Source organism: Oryx dammah, unplaced genomic scaffold (genome assembly GCF_014754425.2).
Source record: "Oryx dammah isolate SB20612 unplaced genomic scaffold, SCBI_Odam_1.1 HiC_scaffold_27, whole genome shotgun sequence".
In the NCBI taxonomy this organism is placed as follows: Eukaryota; Metazoa; Chordata; class Mammalia; order Artiodactyla; family Bovidae; genus Oryx; species Oryx dammah.
The window spans coordinates 40,910,513-40,930,534 of record NW_024070211.1 but is presented as its reverse complement, the minus strand read 5'-3'; the positions used below and the strand labels follow the sequence as shown (position 1 = coordinate 40,930,534).

General features: G+C 38.5%; 1 protein-coding gene across 2 annotated transcripts in view; it reads left to right on the top strand.

Moving 5' to 3' along the window:
• The window catches only part of ADAM23 (ADAM metallopeptidase domain 23), a 189,495-nt gene that overhangs the window by 140,843 nt on the left and 28,630 nt on the right, over positions 1–20,022 (top strand). For both annotated transcript variants that reach the window (XM_040228708.1, XM_040228707.1), the window contains exons 15-22: positions 334–433; positions 3,949–4,020; positions 4,620–4,709; positions 6,570–6,650; positions 13,666–13,716; positions 14,390–14,453; positions 15,696–15,801; positions 19,049–19,168. In XM_040228708.1, the coding sequence (XP_040084642.1) occupies positions 334–433; positions 3,949–4,020; positions 4,620–4,709; positions 6,570–6,650; positions 13,666–13,716; positions 14,390–14,453; positions 15,696–15,801; positions 19,049–19,168 (684 nt within the window). The remainder of the gene's footprint in view (positions 1–333; positions 434–3,948; positions 4,021–4,619; positions 4,710–6,569; positions 6,651–13,665; positions 13,717–14,389; positions 14,454–15,695; positions 15,802–19,048; positions 19,169–20,022) is intronic.

Below are 20,022 nucleotides of genomic sequence, written 5' to 3'. Positions count from 1 at the left end.
CAGAATCACGTGACTCTCTGGTGGATTCCCTGGTGGCTCAGGCAGTAAAGCGTCTGCCTGCAACGTGGGAGGCCCGGGTTCAATCCCTGGGCCAGGGAGATCCCCTGGAGAAGGAAATGGCACCCCACTCCAGTACTCTTGCCTGGAAAATCCCATGGATGGAGGAGCCTGGCAGGCTACAGTCCATCGGGTCGCAGAGTCGGACACAACTGAGCTACTTCACTTCACGTGAATCCAGAGTGATCATTTTGTTCTAATTCAAAGGTTTTAATTTTCTTCTTTGATGACTGTTTTGGGTAAATTATTTACATAATTGATTCTTTATTTTCTCAGGGTATCTCATTCCAGAAAGTTCTCAAAGTGCAGTATTTTGGAGTATAGAGACTTTTTACTGAGAGGGGGTGGAGCCTGTCTTTTCAACAGGCCAACAAAGGTTAGTAACTTAGAAAGTGTGCTTATTTCTCCTTTTCTTTTCTTTCTTTTAACAGTGGAAATATGCCAAATGTCAGATACTCGTTTTGGAAAGCAGTTTTCTTTCCAATCAGATTAATGTTTAGTTATAAAAGGCTTTATCATGTTGAAGAGTGAGTCTTGTTTCAGTGAATGACAAGACCACAGCTTCACTGTTTCAAAACTCTGGTGTTTCAGCGCTGGTTGTACCTCCTCTCAGTCCTCCCCTCCAAAAAACAGACAGTCCTTCAATTAAAATATCTTGAAGTTCCCATGTTAGGGTCTTTATCCTGCTGCCAAGAGATAGTGAGTTAGATATATTACTTTAGTAATTTAGTAAGATATATTCCTTTAGTAATTACCATTACTCTGACAAAAATTCTGTTTCCCTTTGACATTTTCTCTAGGGGTATAAATAATTTCTTAGATTTTCTTTTTTGGGGGGAGGAGAGGAATGGTCCATTCTCCCAGATAGAAAGCATTGCTAATATCAACTAGCCAAAAAAAAATGACCCAAAGTATTTATGGATCTTGTGCATACATACATGCATGCTGCTGCTAAGTCGCCTCAGTCGTGTCCGACTGTGTGACCCCATAGACGGCCTCCCACCAGGCTCCCCCACCCCTGGGATTCTCCAGGCGAGAACACTGGAGTGGGTTGCCATTTCCTTCTCCAATGCATGAAAGTGAAAAGTGAAAGGGAAGTCGCTCAGCCGTGTCCGACTCTTAGTGACCCCATGGATTACAGCCTAGCAGGCTCCTCTGTCCATGGGGTTTTCCAGGCAAGAGTACTGAAGAGGGGTGCCATCGCCTTCTCCAACATACATGCATATTTGTGTGTATGTATTTCTTTACTTGAGAAGGTCCGTTTGTCAACGGCATTTCATTACTATTCATGTATACAATGCAACAATCTCTTATCCACAATTCCTTCATTCAAAAGCTCTGAAAATTGGAAATGTTTTATACGAATTTAAAGGAAACATAGTGGACAGTAAAACTTGTCCTGAACTGAAAAATTTTATTTAACCCTCATAGTGTAAATATTCATAAATCTTACTGCAGAAATGTTAATGTGTTCAATTCTAGTCTGTATACCAGGCTTTTCAGGGCTCTTTTACAGAACATAGTAAATGCATCATACTTTTCTAAAATTCAGCAATACCAGAAATCTTAAGCTCCCGGGCTTTTAGATCTGGGACTGTAGACCTATAGCAGAATCATTCCAAACGAAGTTGCTTAAAGGCAAAAAGACGGGACTAGTGCAGATTAGCAGATGGCATAGACATTCTAACATTGCACATTTCATATTTCTTTTTAAGACACTACATCATAAGTCAAATACAGTCCATTGCTCTGCAAAATATTTAATGCTCTGCAAATTGAGAGAGCAGTGAAGTCATGTTGGCTTTTAAAAAGAAAACAGTGACTGATGTGGATAACTGACAGAATAATATATTCCTATCGCCATAATTAAGTGATACTGCCAAGTTAAGGCTGATACTCTGATGCCTGACATCTGTGTAAAATCTCAGCAAGGCTGCAGAAAAAGAAACAGGAATTTTAAAGTGACCTTGCATCATTAAACTCAGTCGCCTGCCTTTCATGGCACTGATCTCAATGCAACAGAAATTTGAAAGCTTCAGAGTGTTTAAACGGGTGCAGTTAGTAATAATGAATTAATGTGAGCTGCTGGCATTTCTGAATTGCAAAGTACATGGCTAATTTTACCTGCCTTACAGCTCACCAGCTAATTATAAGCATCACGCCTGAGGAAACAACACTGAGTTGTTTGGAAATACTAAGAGCTCTAGTGAATGTATAAGGATCCATCATTAGATTTCTGAGATTGCCTGAGAGTAGAAAATTAATTATTCCAATAACCTGGAAACTAAATAAAAAATTACCTATATGTCTTCAATTTTAGCAGTTAGTGAATATGGAATTCTGTCTTTTTAAATGACATATTGGAATAATTTTTAAAAAGCTCCTGTGGATTACAGTGGGATGGTTTATATGCACGTATAAAAGAACGGACTTTTTTCCAAATGTTACAGTCATCGGATGTATATATATATTTATGCATGAGGATCCCCTGGAGAAGGAAATGGCAACCCACTCCAATATTCTTGCCTGGAGAATTCCATGGACAAGGAGCCTGGTGGGCTATAGTCCACGGGGTCGCAAAGAGTCAGACATGACTGAGTGACTAACACACATGAAAGAACCAACTTTTCCCAAGTGTTACAGGCAATGGAGATATATATATCCATGTTTTATGTGTTCTTTTCACATTATCTATGGACATCTTTTCTGCTCTCTGGGAACCTTCTCAGCTGTCATGTTAGCCATCTGATTTGTAACAGTGACCTGTCTCCAGATGGAAGAAGAGCCCTAGGAATGAAATCTAGCAGTGGTTTACGCGGGAGGCCTGATACAAAGAGCTATCATGTTCCAGTCTGCCTTTCTCTTTTCTCCTCTCTGCTGACCAGAGTATCACAGAAATGAGGACTTGGTTTTAGTCACTGGATTTTCCCATGGGGAAGCCCCACCCAAGTATCCTGGAAACCTTGCTTGCTTGTTGTAGCTGCGTTCCTCCTGGAAGCAGAAGGAAGATCGGGTCTTCCTCGGGTGGACTCAGTGGGAGGCAGTCCTTCCTCTCTCAGATACAGGGCTCTGAACATTCGGATTGGAATGCCCTGTTCCAGTCTTCGCCTGAGTGTAGTGGACATACACAGGAAAATCTTGCCCCTGGTAATGGGAAATGGAAATGTTTCTCGTAAAAAATCAGCTCCTCAACAACTGATCTGTAATATAGTTTATTTGGCGATCAAGTTCATAGCATTAGGAGGGTGGATTATTCTAGAAGTTTGGCTCTTCCATCACTCCAGGAATGATTGAGAAATTTCTATAATCTGTGCATCTGCCTACATGTTTGCCTAATATGGTTCAGATGGTGCAGTTTTCTTTTCGGTGACAATGATGGGAATGGATTTCCAGCAACAATTTTTCCCTAAGTTTATTTGCATTTACTTGATGGCATATATCACCTTTAGCTGTGACTGAAGCATTTTTTATCTTTTTGACAGTTTTTATATCTTCTCAGCTGTCTGGATATAAGTCAGCAAATTAGGTACCTGTGAGTCTTATTAGAGATGCATTTTAACTCCATTAGTAAATATGAAAAGTGATCTATTCATCTTGACAGCTTATTTCTATAAAAAGTAACTCTAATGGTAGAGGTCATCTCTGGAGCCCACCACCAGAGAATCAATCCTCCAAGAGATATTACCTCCATTTAAAATATGTTGTTTAGAAGTGTTATTAATAAATGAACAGTGTTTCTCACACAGATATATTTGTAAGATGCCATAACAGTAGGTCATAGAGGAATATCATGTGATAGCTGATTATAGGGTGTGTATATAACCTAATTGGAAAATTGATTTTCTGTGATAAATTGAAATGTTTTCCCTTTACCTTTCTAACCTCTTTCAGCTATTTGAGCCCACAGAATGTGGAAATGGATACGTAGAAGCTGGGGAGGAGTGTGATTGTGGTATCCATGTGGTAAGTATGAGAAATCTTTTCTACTTTCAGCACATCTTCCACCCAGAGCAAACAGTAATAGCATTAGTGAGAAGTCTACCTCATTATTCACTGTGACCTCACTGCCTTTACTTCTGACCTCTCTCATCAATGCTTAATCCTAGCTCAGACATGTTAGAATTAAACATGTCCTTATGGCTCTGTCTGAAGAAACCTAACACATTCTTCTAATCAAATTCATATCTCTTAAAAATTCATAGCTCATATTCATCTCAGACAAGTTGTACCAAGACATGAAAATTCTTTCTGTGTTGTGTAATATTTTTGTCTTTGTAAAGCTAGATTGAGTGTTAAAATTATAATAGAGCTAACCGAGGGTAGGATGCCTGCTAAAAAATAAGCTTACTCTTTGGTAGAGAAGTCCTTTCTTAGAAGATCATACTTTGCTGAGAAGTATAGCAGGAAGAAATCTACCACTAAAATGATTAATTCTTTCCTAAAATATTTGCTTACCATTATATACATCTCCTCATGTGAATAATGCATGTCACATGTGGAGAAAATATAGAATGACCAGCGAGTGGGTTTCCTCACTTACTCACATGAAGTGTTTTCTCTAGGAATGCTATGGACTGTGCTGTAAGAAATGCTCTCTCTCCAATGGGGCCCACTGCAGCGATGGGCCTTGCTGCAATAATACCTCGTGTCTTGTGAGTTCTCTGACAGTTTCATCTCTCTTATCGATGACATATTAGCCAACTATTGCAATGTGTACCTTGAGTATTTGTACAGCTTGTCACATTTTTGTTGATACACACTGTGTATTAGCCCAGCAATTTTATTGAATCAATAAATCTACCTAAATTCTGTGAGTTACTACAATTATCTTTATTATAATTGACTACCAACAAACCTTTGGACAGCAAGGAGATCAAACTAGTCAATCTTAAGGGAAATCAACCCTGAATACTTGTTGAGAGGACTAATACTGAAGCTGAAACTCCAATATTTTGGTCATCTGATATGAACAGCTGACTCATTGGAAACGTCCCTGATGCTGGGAAAGACTGAAGGCAGAAGGAGAAGAGGGTGTCAGAGGATGAGATGGCTGGATGGCATCATTGATGCAATGGACATGAACTTGTGCAAACTTTGGGAGATGTTGAGGGACAGAGAGGCCTGGTGTGCTGCAGCCCATAGGGTGGCAAAGAGTTGGACACGACTGGGTGACTGAACAACAACCAATAATCCTATTCTCCAGCACCTCCCTAAGAAAATATACCTATAATCCTTCCAAAATAAACACTGGAAATTGCCCTACTAACATGGGTGAAAACCAAGTTAAATTGTTGAATAGAAGAGGGACAATTTCTGTGGTCTTTTTCATAATATGTCCCACTTACAAACTTTTTCTTTAAAACTCATCCTAATTTATTTTAGAGCCTGAGCATAAAACCTAGTCCTTATATTTTCACATTTGATTTTTAAAATCCCTTAGAAAGGCAAACGGGAAATGGCAACCCACTCCAGTACTCTTGCCTGGAAAATCCCATGGGCGGAGGAGCTTGGTAGGCTGCAGTCCATGGGGTCTCGAAGAGTTGGACACGACTGAACGACTTCACTTTCACTTTTCACTTTCATGCATTGGAGAAGGAAATGGCAACCCACTCCAGTGTTCTTGCCTGGAGAATCCCAGGGACGGGGAAGCCTGGTGGGCTGCCGTCTGTGGGGCTGCACGGAGTCGGACACGACTGAAGCGACTTAGCAGCAGCAGCAGCATGCACATCTTTTGTTTGTGTTGAAATATAGTTACTTCTATCTTTGGAAACCTCTGGTTAATTTTTTAAAAGTTATTTTTAAAATCTTTGTTTTTCTCATTCTATAAAATTCCTAATATTTTTTAAAACCAGAAAATAATATGATTTAACTTTATTCAATACCAAAGGGGTATTAGGCATGTGGTATTCTAGAAGATTCCAGCTTAGATTTTCTTGCCCTATGTCCCCAAGCAGATTATAAATTGCTTGAAAATGATGGACTCTTCATCTTTTACCAACCCCTCTCCTAGACAAACAAAATGCCTTGTATTCAGCAGTCATTCACTGGCATCACTGAAGGGAATTCATATGAATTAATTGAAATCTGATTGTATATATTTAGCTAAAGCAAGACTAGTATCCAAGCTAATAGATAAATTAGTGCAGATTGGGTGTGTATATCAGCCTTCAGAGAGGTCCTAAACATTTATATTTATATTTTAGTGTTTAATGCTTTTGCCTTAAGCCACACCAGTGTTTCTTCTTTACATAATTGTTATCACAGTGTTTTTCAAATACAATACTCTGAGATAGCAGATTTTGAAATCTGAACATTTAATGCCTTGGTTAATGATTCATATTTACTATAGAGAGTGGTTTTTGGGAATTATCTCTATTCTGAAACTACCTTGCTGATTCATAAAAAGAGTTTGGCAGTGGTTATGAGAGGATGTCATGATTTCTGGTGGATACAAGAATACTAACTCTTTGAAATATTAATACTGGTTCCTAATATTGAGTTTTGATTTGCAGTTTCAGCCACGAGGATATGAATGTCGGGATGCTGTGAATGGGTGTGATATTACCGAATATTGTACTGGAGACTCTGGCCAGGTATGGCAAACTGAGTTTTAGGAAATAGATCTTATTTGCAAATACATATTATAATGCTTTCAATTTGAATTACATGTGTGATTATGATTTGGTTCTTTTGGGGTTTTTGGTTTTGTTTTGTTCTGTTTTCTAATAGTTTCTAGCTCCCACTATGCTTTTATTTTAGGAATATTTATTGGGCCTAAAAAATCCATTTTCTTCCAAATTTCCCCTTTATAATTAATTTCCTTTATTATTGCTTATATCCAATTAATTGGTATAGTTGTATGTATCAGCAATGTTCTGGTCCCCACATCTAAAACAGTAGGCTCACACTGATAAAGCACTAATGGTACTGTTTTCAAACAATTTTGAGCCACAAAACGCTTTCTTTTAACAAAATTTTGGACACAAGCTCAGTGTAGACATCTGAAAGCGTCGCACTGCTGTAGTTGAAGTGGGGCTGTCTGTCACCAACTCTCTCCATTTATGTATGAAGCACTGGCTTCATGGCCCACACACTTGGCATGATCTTCTTCACGTTAAAATTATTTCATTATCATTAAGATTGCCTTTCGGCATTCCTTCTTTACTTTTTATGTTTTTAAACATTTACATCATGTTATTTTAAGTCTTTGTCATTCAAATGGATATTTGTGGAGCCCCTGCTGTGTCTCAAGCACTGCTTTGAATGCCAGGCTTTGGGAGGAATCGAAATAGGCACCTCCTTGCTCTTCCCAGGCTTGCATTCTGCTGGGTTAGAAAGGCTAATAAATTAATGAAACCCAGTGAATACCGAATCATGGCTTCTTCAAGAGATGGAATGGAAGCAGGGATAGCTGGGAAATAGTGGAAATGATTCAGGGAAGAAGTCAGGAGTCAGGTGTAGGGGCTTGGTAAGAATTTTCGACTTCATCCTACCTTCAGTATTATTCTGATGTTACTTCAACAGCATTTTCCCATGCTATGATATAGTTTTTATACATATTCCCTTTACAGTTGCATGAAAGTCAGCCATGTGGATTTACCAGTCACTTCTACATCTATTGATGAATATTTAGATTGTTGGCAGCATTTCATTATTATCATTAATTTGGCTATAAATCTCTTTGCATTAAAAAAATTTTTTTTTCTGGCCCGGCCACATGGCATATGAGCTCTTAGTTCCCTGACCAGGGATCAAACCTGCTCTCCTTCCTGCATTGAAAGGGCAGAGTCTTAACCACTGGACCACCAGGGAAGTCCCTCTATGCATTTTAAAAAGTGTTTCTTGTTTGGAGTTAGCAACTTAGGGTAAGTTTCTCAAGAGCAGAATTACCTATTGCCAGGTATTGTGATTTACATGGAGTTGATGATAGAGTATAGCTGGAAACTAAAATATCATTTTTGTTATTGCAGAGAGCCAAGTTGAAAGTGATAGCTCAGTGTGAGGGCTAAATGGGCCTCTTTACAAATCCCAGATTTAGGCTGTAGTAACAGATTATTGCCATAATTGGGCCTGGAATGACCTCTCCTTGCAAAGGCGGCCCTTGCCTTGTATGCTATGGAGGAGCAGTAGAGAGAGGATGAATTATGTGAGTAGGCAGGAGAAGATGGCAGAACTGAGCCAGAATGCTGAGTTATTCTTCTGAAGTGTATCCATCAACCTGTAAATTGCTCTACCTGCCTGGAGAAGTGAGCACAGGAGCAGAGAGTAACTGGAGTAACACTGAGTTCTCCTCCCTGGAAGGAAACATGAGGAGAGGAAAACAAAATTTACTAATTAATCTTTTGAAAGGTTTTGATGTATATATTCTGAGGCTTGATTCAAATGGATATAGTACAAAGGTTATGGTATAGTGAACTGTATTCAGGTTATCTTTTTGTGATTTTTATGCATATCTGTCATTATATATAGCAGAGAAGGCAATGGCACCCCACTCCAGTCCTCTTGCCTGGAAAATCCCATGGGTGGAGGAGCCTGGTAGGCTGCAGTCCATGGGGTTGTGAAGAATCGGGCACGACTGACTGACTTCACTTTCACTTTTCACTTTCATGCATTGGAGAAGGAAATGGCAACCCACTCCAGTGTTCTTGCCTGGAGAATCCCAGGGATGGAGGAGCATGGTGGGCTGCCGTCTATGGGGTCGCACAGAGTCAGACACGACTGAAGCGACTTAGCAGCAGCAGTCCTTATATAAATACATAAATTGATTTCTTTGCAGTTTTTAAATAATATGGTATTAGTATGTAAGAACTGTGGATTCTGTGATTTATGACATGTATACTGACATTTCTGATACACTATTTCATTGAGTTATATTTTTAGTTTTGTAGAATGAAACTGTTTTTATACCCGTCGTATATGGGTTTGGTTTTGTGTGTTCAGTTCTTTTAAAAATATCAGTTCAGTTCAGCGCTCAGTCGTGTCCGAGTCTTTGCGACCCCATGGACTGTAGCATGCCAAGCCTTCCTGTCCATCACCTACTCCTGGAGTTTGCTCAGACTCATGTCCATTGAGTCGGTGATGCCATCTGACTGTCTCATCTTCTGTCATCCCCTTCTCCTCCCATCTTCAGTCTTTCCCAGCATCAGGGTCTTTCCAAATGAGTCACTTCTTCACATCAGGTGGCCAAAGTATAAAAGTATAGTTTTTCCATTCCAACCTTTAACTCCTGACTTGTCATAGACTTTACTGGAAATAAAGTTTTTATAATAAGGGTTCTTGTTCAATCTAATATTTTATTTAAATTTAAAAAATATTCTTTTTATTTCATGTCCCAAGGTGAAAATTGTACTGTTAAATTCTCAGTGACGTATTAGAATAGCATGATCCTTTAGTAACAATTCCCTTCTATGATCAGAAGGAACCTGAACTAGATAAGTGGAAGAGAGGGAGTTAAATACCACCACACCCCTGCCCCCAACACACAGTAATTCTTCTGTTTTGAAAGAAGCAGGAATCTTTGAATTTAATTGATACTAATAATAATTAAAATGGGATGTCTTAGAATCTCTGCATCTCTGAAAATCAGTACTTTTGGTGACATTATGTATTTATTGCTTTTATCTCACAGTTTATTTCTGCTTATTTTTTATATTAGTATTTACTGATGCTTCTGAGCTGCTTTTTAAATTCATGATTTAAAAGAGAATAAATAAGACATGGAACTGAGAGACATTCTGGGCAAACAATATGGATGATCTAATGAAGATATTTTTGAAAGATATGGGAAATATGTTTTGTTAAACACTATGAAATATGTCATCAAAATGGGAGTATAACACAATTTAAAATAAGCACATTTAAAGGCTGTTGCACTGTGGAAGCTAGCCTCAGTTGGACCTTCCCCCACAGGGTAAAAATGGCATTTATTTATCAGTATTATTTTTTATATATTTTTAAATTTTTGACTGTGTCTCTAGTTGAGCCATGCAGGCGTAGTTGCCCTGTTGCATGTAGGATCTTAGTTCCAAGATCAGGGATTGAACCCATGTCCCCTGCACTGAAAGTCAGATTCTTAACCACTAAAGCACCAGGGAAGTCTCTCAAATGGCATTTAGAGACCGAATCCAGAGCTCTGCTCACAAGCAGAATAAAGTACACAGATTTATGGTTCTTCTATGTTAAATGTCTCCAGAGAACAATAGACATTTCATAATTTCCTTTGTTAAACATTTCAGTGTTAAACAACTGGCTTTTATTAGCCTAAACTGAAAATAGATTAAAAATCTTCTTCTGGGTAGTTATGACAGTTTATAATGAGAGCTTTTTAAATTTTATCAAATCCTACTAGTTTTCTCCTGTTGAAACATCACAAAAGTCAAATATGACAAGTTAAGTTTAGACCCTGATGTGTGTATTCAGCAAACGACATTTCTTTTGCATTTTGGTTCAATGTGGTTGCATTCACCTTGGAGTAAGATAATGATGGTGTTTTGAATGGATTTGGATGAATGAAAGAGACCATAGGGAATCTCTGTTTTTGTGCAGTTGGTCCAGTAAACCAAGTTCTCATGCTGATAACTACATCTTTTGAATAGTTACCATTAGGTTGAATGAAAACTGGTATGAAAATTGGTTGTTCTTTAGAAAGCTGTAGAACCAAAGCCTTTAATCTCAATGTATTCCTTGATAAGTTACTGCTTCTTAGCAATTCTAAAGTAGTTCTATTATCTTTCTGTTGTGACCTTGATAAACAGCTTGCTACTGCAGAATAAAATAATTGTGCAGGTCATTTATTTATTTTCTCAGTCAGTCACTAGTCATTGAGCACCTTCTCAATAATAGTTGAGCCCAGCTTTGTTCTAGGTGCCAGGGAGGGAGCAAGGACAGAAAATCCCTGCCTGCATGGAGCTTGCATTAGGATGGGAGCAGTAAACGAAGCGTTTGCATGAATCACAACAAACTGTGGAAAATTCTTCAAGAGATGAGAATACTAGACCACCTCACCTGCCTCCTGAGGAATCTGTATGCAGGTCAAGAAGCAACAGTTAGAAATGGACATGGAACAACAGACTGGTTCCAAATCGGGAAAGGTGTACATCAAGGCCCTATATTGTCACTCTGCTTATTTAACTTATATGCAGAGTACATCATGAGAAACGCTGGGCTGGATGAAGCACAAGCTGGAATTAAGATTGTCAAGAAACACACATTAACACTGTGGCTGATTCATGTCAATGTATGGCAAAAACCACCACAATATTGTAAAGTAATTAGCCTCCAATTAAAATTAATGAATTAATTAAAAAAAAGATTGCTGGGAGAAATATCAATAACCTCAGATATGCAGATACCACCCTTATGGCAGAAAGCAAAGAACTAAAGAGCCTCTTGATAAAAGTGAAAGAGGAGAGTGAAAAAGTTGGCTTAAAACTCAACATTCAGAAAACTAAGATCACGGCATCTGGTCCCATCAATTGATGGCAAATAGATGGGGAAACAATGGAAACAGTGAGAGACTTTATTTTCTTGGGCTCCAAAATGACTTCAGATGGTGACTGCAGCCATGAAATTAAAAGATGCTTGGTCCTTGGAAGAAAAGCTATGACCAACCTAGGCAGCATATTAAAAAGTGGAGACATTACTTTACCAACCAACTTCCATCTAGTCAAAGCTATGGTTTTTTCAGTAGTCATGTATGGATGTGAGAATTGAACTATAAAGAAAGCTGAGTGCCAAAGAATTGATGCTTTTGAACTGTGGTGTTGGAGAAGACTCTTGAGAGTCCCTTAGATGTCAGGGAAATCAAACCATCAATCCTAAAGGAAATCAGTCCTGAATATTCATTGGAGGGACTGATGATGAAGTTGAAACTCCAATACTTTGGCTACCTGATACAAAGAACTTACTCATTGGAAAAGACCCTGATGCTGGGAAAGATTGAAGGCAGGAGGAGAAGGGGGTGATGAGGATGAAATGGTTGGATGGCATCACCAACCTGATGGACATGAGTTTGAGCAAGCTCCAGGAGTTGATGACGGACAGGGAACCCTGATGTGCTGCAGTCCATGTGGTCGTGAAGAGTCAGATACAACGAACAACTGAACTGACCGAACAGACAAACAGATACGTGAAAGTTTGGTGATAAGTAAAACAGCGAATGGGGAACAGAGGATGCTAAAATGGGGGAGGAGGTTACGGGGTTGGAGGACATGGTTAAAGAAGGGTTCTCTGAGATGCTAATGTTCAGGCAAAGTCCTAAAAAAATTGAGAGAACAAGCTGGGTGGAAATCTGCAGGAAAGCTTGGAGGAAGAGCAAGAACAAAGACCATGGGTTGACAGCGTGGCTGGTGCATTCACGTGAGGTCAGGTAGGGACGAGGGCAGGGTCGATATAGGAGCAGATCATGAGTTTGGAAGACCAGTGAGTAGACTGGGAAGCCATTAGCAGAAGAGCAACATGCTGTGGTTTAGGTTTTTAAAGGGACACTCTGGTAGCTCTGTCACCTATAAAGAGACTAGAGGGGATGAAGAGAAATCAGCTGGAGGTGGTTGCATCATCAGGTGAGAAGATAGTGTTGGGTTCAACCAGCTGTTAGCGGTGGAACTGGTCAGATTGTAATTATATTTGAAGGTATTGCTACCAGGATTCGTCGATGGACTAGAAAGAGAGTGTGAGTAAAAGAGAGGAACACAGGATGACTCCCTGGTTTGGGGCCTGGGCAACTGGGAGAGTGGGATTGTCATTTACTGAGAAGTGAAAATCAAGGGATGACCTCACAGGGTATTGCTATGTTTCTTATTCACTTACTGCAACTGTGGTATCTTTTTTTTTTTTCCCTTTTAGTATTTGTTTTCAATGCTGTAGCAGAGCCTTAGACTTGACTTTTTTTTTTTTTTTAGCTCTCTTAAATGTGATAAATAACATGAAGAGAGAGTAAAAATGTGAATTATCCAGGATAATGTTAGGGAAAATTGAAGTGTACTTAAAAAAAAAAAACAATTTGATAAATAGACCTGGAAAAAGAAAGAACTATCAAACAAGTCTATAGTTTGAGAGGTCAGAAATGTAATGGAGAGACAGCAGTTTTGTTGAAGGGCTGGGTATTTCTTCTTTTTCAGTAATGTGGCATGGAGGTGAGTGGAATGGGTGTCACATGCAGATCTGACATTTTCATAGAGCTGAATGGGGTCTTGTAAATTAGTTCCTGAACGTATCCACTCCTGTGTAACAAGCTGATTTGTTCCCTTCATTGTCCATTTTAATCCCTTCCACTTTGAACTTTGTAGGCAAGTGAACGTAAATTATTCTAGTGCATCTCATGGAAAACAAACATAAGAAACACCCACTGCTTTGACTGATTGATTCATTTTTACCAATGACTGGAGAATAAATTTGGATTAGCTGTTTAAGGAGTTACTCATGTTTTCCTAATTATAAGTTGTATTTTTTTTACATTTATTTCAAACTTTACTGATATGAATGATGTGTAACACACAATTTACAAATAGTAATAAAATCATCCTTAAATTTTTTTGCATTTTAATGTATTGTGCAAACAAGCTGAAAGTACTTCACATATTGAATGTTAACTAAAAATATATTTTTCAGTGCCCACCAAATCTTCATAAGCAAGATGGATATGCATGCAACCAAAATCAGGTATGCTGGGCCATAGGTTTTAACTGGGATTTTATGAAAGGCTCAGTTTTCAGGGGATTTTTTTTTTTTTTTGGATGAATGTAATTTTGATGGCAAATTGTAGCTCAAACAACAGGAAATTATTGCATTGGTCTTCTAATTCAGAGTTGTTTCATATCATATAGAATACTAAATATATTTATCTCTGGGTGTAAACTGTCCAGATTGAGAGTGTGGGAAAAAAAAGTAATGGCTGAAGAATTAGAGATCTAACTTACGGAGTTGTTAACTATCTTTAATCATTTTAGCCTATGATGGGAAAATATGGTAATATATTGTAATGCTTTTTTTTTTCCTGAAGCTATGTTATGACCTAACCATTCACATACAAAAAAACCTAAAAATCATTTTGGTGTCACTCAAAGAAATGCACCCATTTTTGTTTTCCATAAAATTTTAGATGATTAATTGTACTTGAGCTGTAACAGTGAGGTCTGTTCTGTTTTTTAGATTTTAATTTTCATTCTTCTGTGTCTCTTAAGATGTTTGTGAGTTTTATTTTCATTGTGAAAATACTAGGGTACCCCAAAAAACCCAACTTTGTCTAAAACGATGATAAGGAGAACTTGCAGTGAGAATCTGGGGGGAAATGGGACCAACTCCTTGTACCTTAGAGCATGTATTCTCTCCTCAGGGCCGCTGCTACAACGGGGAATGCAAGACCCGGGACAACCAGTGTCAGTACATCTGGGGAACAAGTAGGTCGTGTTTCCTGCTTGGTGGTCACACTCAGGTTTCTCCTGGGATTCTTTGCTGCCCGTCTTGCTGATTGGGAGTGATTAAAACAAGAGAAAAAAAAAAAAACTAGAAAAGGCTGAAGAGTAATGGTGAATCATAGTCATAAAGCCACAGCAAACAACTGCTGACGTTGAAGACTTGTCATCAGAACCGAACAGCGCTCTTCACTGACTGTGGCTGTGACAGAACGGATGTCACACCCACTTGCTAAGATTGGGTTGAGTGCAGTGGTCATGCTCCTTATCAGTCCACTTGGGTAATTTTCTTTATACCTTGGATTTAACATTCACCGCTTCAAGTTAGCTTTCCATTCTTTTATCCTAGGAAAGTACCAGGCTTTTTTTTTTTTTTAATTCTGTAATTGATTATCTCAGTTCGAAATGAAACACAAGTACTTCCTGATATACAGACGGAGATTTGGGTACATGGTCATTTTCTCAGTATGTTCCCTACATGTCAGTACACATATTCTCTTCCTGACATTTTCATTGTCTTGCCAGTGAATTTCAGTTAATGAGGTCCAGACTGGAAGAGAGAGAAATGGTTCTGTCTTGCTGGCAAAGACTGGGTCACCTACCAGGAAAAGAAGGCACCCGAAGGGGACTAGGACTCATGTACAACTGATTTAGTGTTTGGGAAACATCATTTAACTTAAAGATTTACTTTCAATCGTTCAGTTTTGACAAGGGAAAGATAATAGAGGTATATTTGTCTTTCAAAAAAGTTGAAATATCAAAATCCACGTGCCAACAAAATTTCCGCAAGCTCAGATTTTATAATGCTTCCTGATACTAATAGAAAGCAGGGTTACGAATGTTTTTTAGTTTTTTTGGTGTCACTTCACTAATTCCTGCTGATGATTAATTCTACCTTTCATCCTCAAACCCACCAACAAGAACTGGAAATCAATTTGTCTCCCAAGTTAAAAAGAATGGTGTGTTTGAGCTGTTCTGTCTTAGCTTGCAAGAGCCATGGGTGAAATTTTCAGGAATTTTAGAAGCCGATTGGTGTCACATTCTTAGTTTAAAATTAGCCATGTATTACACTGTGGAAATTTACACCATGGAAATGGGTAAGTGCTACAAATTAGGAATTTTTTCCTTTTTCTGGAGCAACAGTTATTAAGATTTACTGGCACAGTACTGGTTATGGAAAACAAAGAGAACTAAAAGTAATTCTCTTTTCTTGCTCATCTCCAATAGAGGCTTCAGGGTCTGACAAATTCTGTTATGAAAAGCTGAATACGGAAGGCACCGAGAAGGGCAACTGTGGAAAGGATGGAGACCGATGGGTCCAGTGCAGCAAACAGTGAGTTGGCCGTCCCTGGGAGCATAATGGGTGGACTTGGTGCAAGGAGCACAGAATAAGTGTTACTGATTTTTAAAAATCAATTGACTACTAAAATTTTTGAAGTATGAATTTAAAAGACTGTATGTCTAGAAGCAAATGACTATGAACTAAACTGTTTCTGTAGTACAGACACACCATTTCTGTAACATTCAGGAAAGCTCTCACATGCTGTATTTTACTTGAAGCTTGTTTGGAAGAGATATGTTGCTCAGGCATTTTAAATTAATAGTGGGTTTTGATTTTCTACTTTTGCTTTCAAAAAGCCTATGAATGTACTAGTATAAGGAATTCTGCAAGCAAAAGATGTAGACTGTCTATATTTCAGGGGCCATTTAAAATGAAATAACATACATTTGATTATTTTTCAAATGTAACATAATTTGATTAAATGGCTAATATCTGTATTAAAGTTTTATTTTCCCTTTTAAAAAGTATCTGAAAGTGAAAGTCGCTCAGTTGTGTCCCACTGTTTGTGACCCCATGAACTATACAGTCCATGGAATTCTCCAGGCCAGAATACTGGAGTGGGTAGCCTTTTCATTCTCCAGGGGATCTTCCCAACCCAGGAATCAAACCGGGGTCTCCTGCATTGCAGACTTATTCTTTACCAACTGAACTATGAGGGAAGCCAAAAAGTATCTGGTCAGTGCCTACTGAGGACTCTTTACTCAGGAAATGAGACGCCTTCAGAGCACATTGGTAATATTTTCCCTTGATTTGTTGAGGAAAGTTAAAATTGCAATTTAATAGTTTTTTAAGGTTAACTCAATGACTTGGATCTCTTGCATCATTATGTGATAGACCAAAGCTCCTCCATTCTCCTTCCATAACAATGGGGATTCTTCTCCCATTGTGAAGCAGAGCTACAATTTAAGGGAAGTTTTATTTATCTAATTAATGGTCTCTAATGTTGTACTTTTTGAAACTTGGCAGTTGTGTGTAATCTTTGGTGGTGGATGAGGCCTTAAGAGGCAAAAAATCTTTGACTTCTTTAAAATTAAACCAAAATAACAGAACAGAGCTTCCCATCTGATGTCCCATGACTGAGGTATAGAAGTTTTGAGATGTTCAGTCTTTGAGGTTCCAGGGAGAAAGTGGAGTCTAAACTAGTCAGAACCTATGGCGTTGGATGCCTCTGGCTTCATTCATTAAGTCAATGTCACAGACCAATCTGATCATTTCTCTGTGTCTCTGTGACTTCAGAAAGTTGGGAGGCATTGCTTTAGATCATTGTAGAAGACAGCTTTCAATATCTGGCAATAGAATATCCAGCCACAAGTGAGTTAAGGAAAATAAATGTATATTTTTTAAATTAAAAAAAATTGAGAAATATAGAAACAGAAAAGTGATTAATATACAAATATACATTTTGCCAAATAAATGCAAAGTGAACTTTCATGTAACCCTCTATGAATCAAGAGATAGTGCATCCCAGGATGTATTCTTCACCCTCACCGCTCCTGTCTCTCTCCTGAAGCTACTGTTGTCCTCAATTTTATGGCAGTTGCTTTCTTAGTTTTCTTTAGAGATATACTGCTCAAGTTTTCAGCCCTAAACAGTTTACTTTGCCTAAAACTTTTGTAGCTTTATATAAAAGGAATCATGTTTCATGTATTATTTTGTATTTTGCTTAAGTTCATTATTTTGAGAGTTTTCCATGGTGTGTGTAGCCATAGATTCGTATTTATTATTCTTTTATTTCATTTTCATTCATATTTATAGGTATATACCGTCTCCATTTTGTGTTGACAGACATTTAGATCGTTTCCATGTTTTGGCTATTAGGAATCGTGCTACTGTGAACATTTGGGTACATGTAACTTAGTTCCCATATGTACATATTTTTCTAAGGCCATTCCTGGGAAAAAAAATTGCTAAGTCATAAGGGATGTATATTCTCAGTGTCACTAGATGGTATGACACTATTTTCTAAAATGGCTGTGCTAGTAAATGCTACTGCTGCTGCTGCTAAGTCACTTCAGTCGTGTCCGACTCTGTGCGACCCCATGGATCGCAGCCTACAGGTTCCTCCATCCGTGGGATTCTCCAGGCAAGAACACTGGAGTGGGTTGCCATTTCCTTTTCCAATGCATGAAAGTGAAAAGTGAAAGTGAAGTTGCTCAGTCATGTCCAACTCTTAGCGACCCCATGGATTGCAGTCTACAGGCTCTTCCATCCCTGGGATTCTCCAGGCAAGAACACTGGAGTGGGTTGCCATTTCCTTCTCCAATGCATGAAAGTGAAAAGTGAAAGTGAAGTCGCTCAGTCATGTCCAACTCTTAGCGACCCCATGGACCGCAGCCCACCAGGCTCCTCCGTCCATGGGATTTTCCAGGCAAGAGTGCTGGATTGGGGTGCCATCGCCTTCTCTGCTAGTAAATGCTCCCATTGATAATTTGTGTAAGAGAATTTTGTTGTACTATACTGTATTCTCACCAACACTTGGTGTTATCAGACATTTTACTTTTGTGTATTCTGCTGGGTGTGAATTGCTTTATTATTGTGGCTTTAATTTGCATTTATGAATGGAATAGTACATTTTCATGCATTTACTGGACATGGGTTGTATGTGTGTGATATGCCATTTCAATTCTTTGCACATTTTTTAAGGAGTTCATTGTTTACTTAACAAACATGCTGGAGGTAGGTGTCCTCATGGTGAGTGAGTCATTTAACAATGTCACCAAGGACCCAGATGATCTCTGCCTCTCTTCTCTGTAAAGCTTAGCATGTTCACTTTGTATCTTTACATGTGAATTCACGAGTGCAAGGTGAATGCCAAAGTTCCGCCTTCAAACGCAGGAAGCAGGGGTAGCAAGAAAAGCCTGTCCAGAGCATAAAGTTCTCCCCAGCAACTCCCTATCTGGCTTTTCTTCACATCTCAATATTCCAGAGGCCACTGTTAGCTCTAGGAGGATGGGAAGGAGGCATGGCTAAGTAAGTGGCTGTAGAGAATGGGGGTGCCATGGTAGGTTCTGGCACCAGTCATGAGCCATCTCTCAGAGCTGGTTACTTTGCTGCCTCGCACAAGCTTTTATCCTTTTAGGAAGGAGGGGGGATTTTCACCAACCAACAGTATCTAAACAAATGTTTTCCTTTAGAAGGAAAGGGAATATTTCCTATTTTTAAGTATTTGTGGACCAAATAATTTTGATTTTTTCAGTTTGATTCCTCCTGTCTTGTTCTTTTTGTTTAATATGTTCAGTGATGTGTTCTGTGGATTTTTACTCTGCACCAACCTTACTCGAGCGCCACGTATTGGTCAACTTCAGGGTGAGATCATCCCAACTTCCTTCTATCACCAAGGCCGGGTGATTGACTGCAGGTAACATAGTAAATGTTGACAAGCCTAATGAATCGTGAGAGTTACAAATTTAGAAAAAATCAAGGGAAATATTTCTATTTTTCATGAGAGAAATAACTTAGATTTTATTATCACTTTGTGTATTGAAAGGCATTTAAAAAACAAAGTTATATATCAATTTGCACATTGCATTGCATCTGCTTAAAGATTATGCCACTTATTAGTAGGGAGACATTCTTTGTAATTATAATTTTAAAAGTAGAATTTTATGATATTCATTTTGAATATGATTAAAGTTTTGAGCATTGAAATATGTCACTGTTTGAACATTGTATGTTTTATTTTTTGTGACAAAAAAATTTAAGCTATACTCTATGTGCTTGCTTTAAAAGATTAATTGAAACCTAATCACATATAGAAAGTATAGTGAAGTGAAAGTGAAAGTGAAAGTCGCTCAGTCGTGTCCACCTCTTTGCGACCCCACAGACTATAGCCCACCAGGCTCCTCTGTCCATGGAATTCTCCAGGCAAGAATAGTGGAGTGGGTAACAATTCCCTTCTCCAGGGGATCTCCCCAACCGAGGGATCAAACCCAGGTCTCTCACATTGCATGTGGATTCTTTACCATCTGAGCTACCAGGGAAGCCCATAGAAAGCATATACTAAAATATGTATAGCTCTAGTCAGTCATTTTATATCGAATTGTCTGTGAGTACAAGGCACGGAAGATACAAGACTTTTTTTTTTTTAAACACTGGGAGTCTTATTATATTTTAAATAATATTGTTCCCATTACAGGAGTAATTCTAAGATGCTATGCTCTCATTCAAATGATAATGTCCATTGCCCAAAACACTTTTGGGATTTCCCCTACA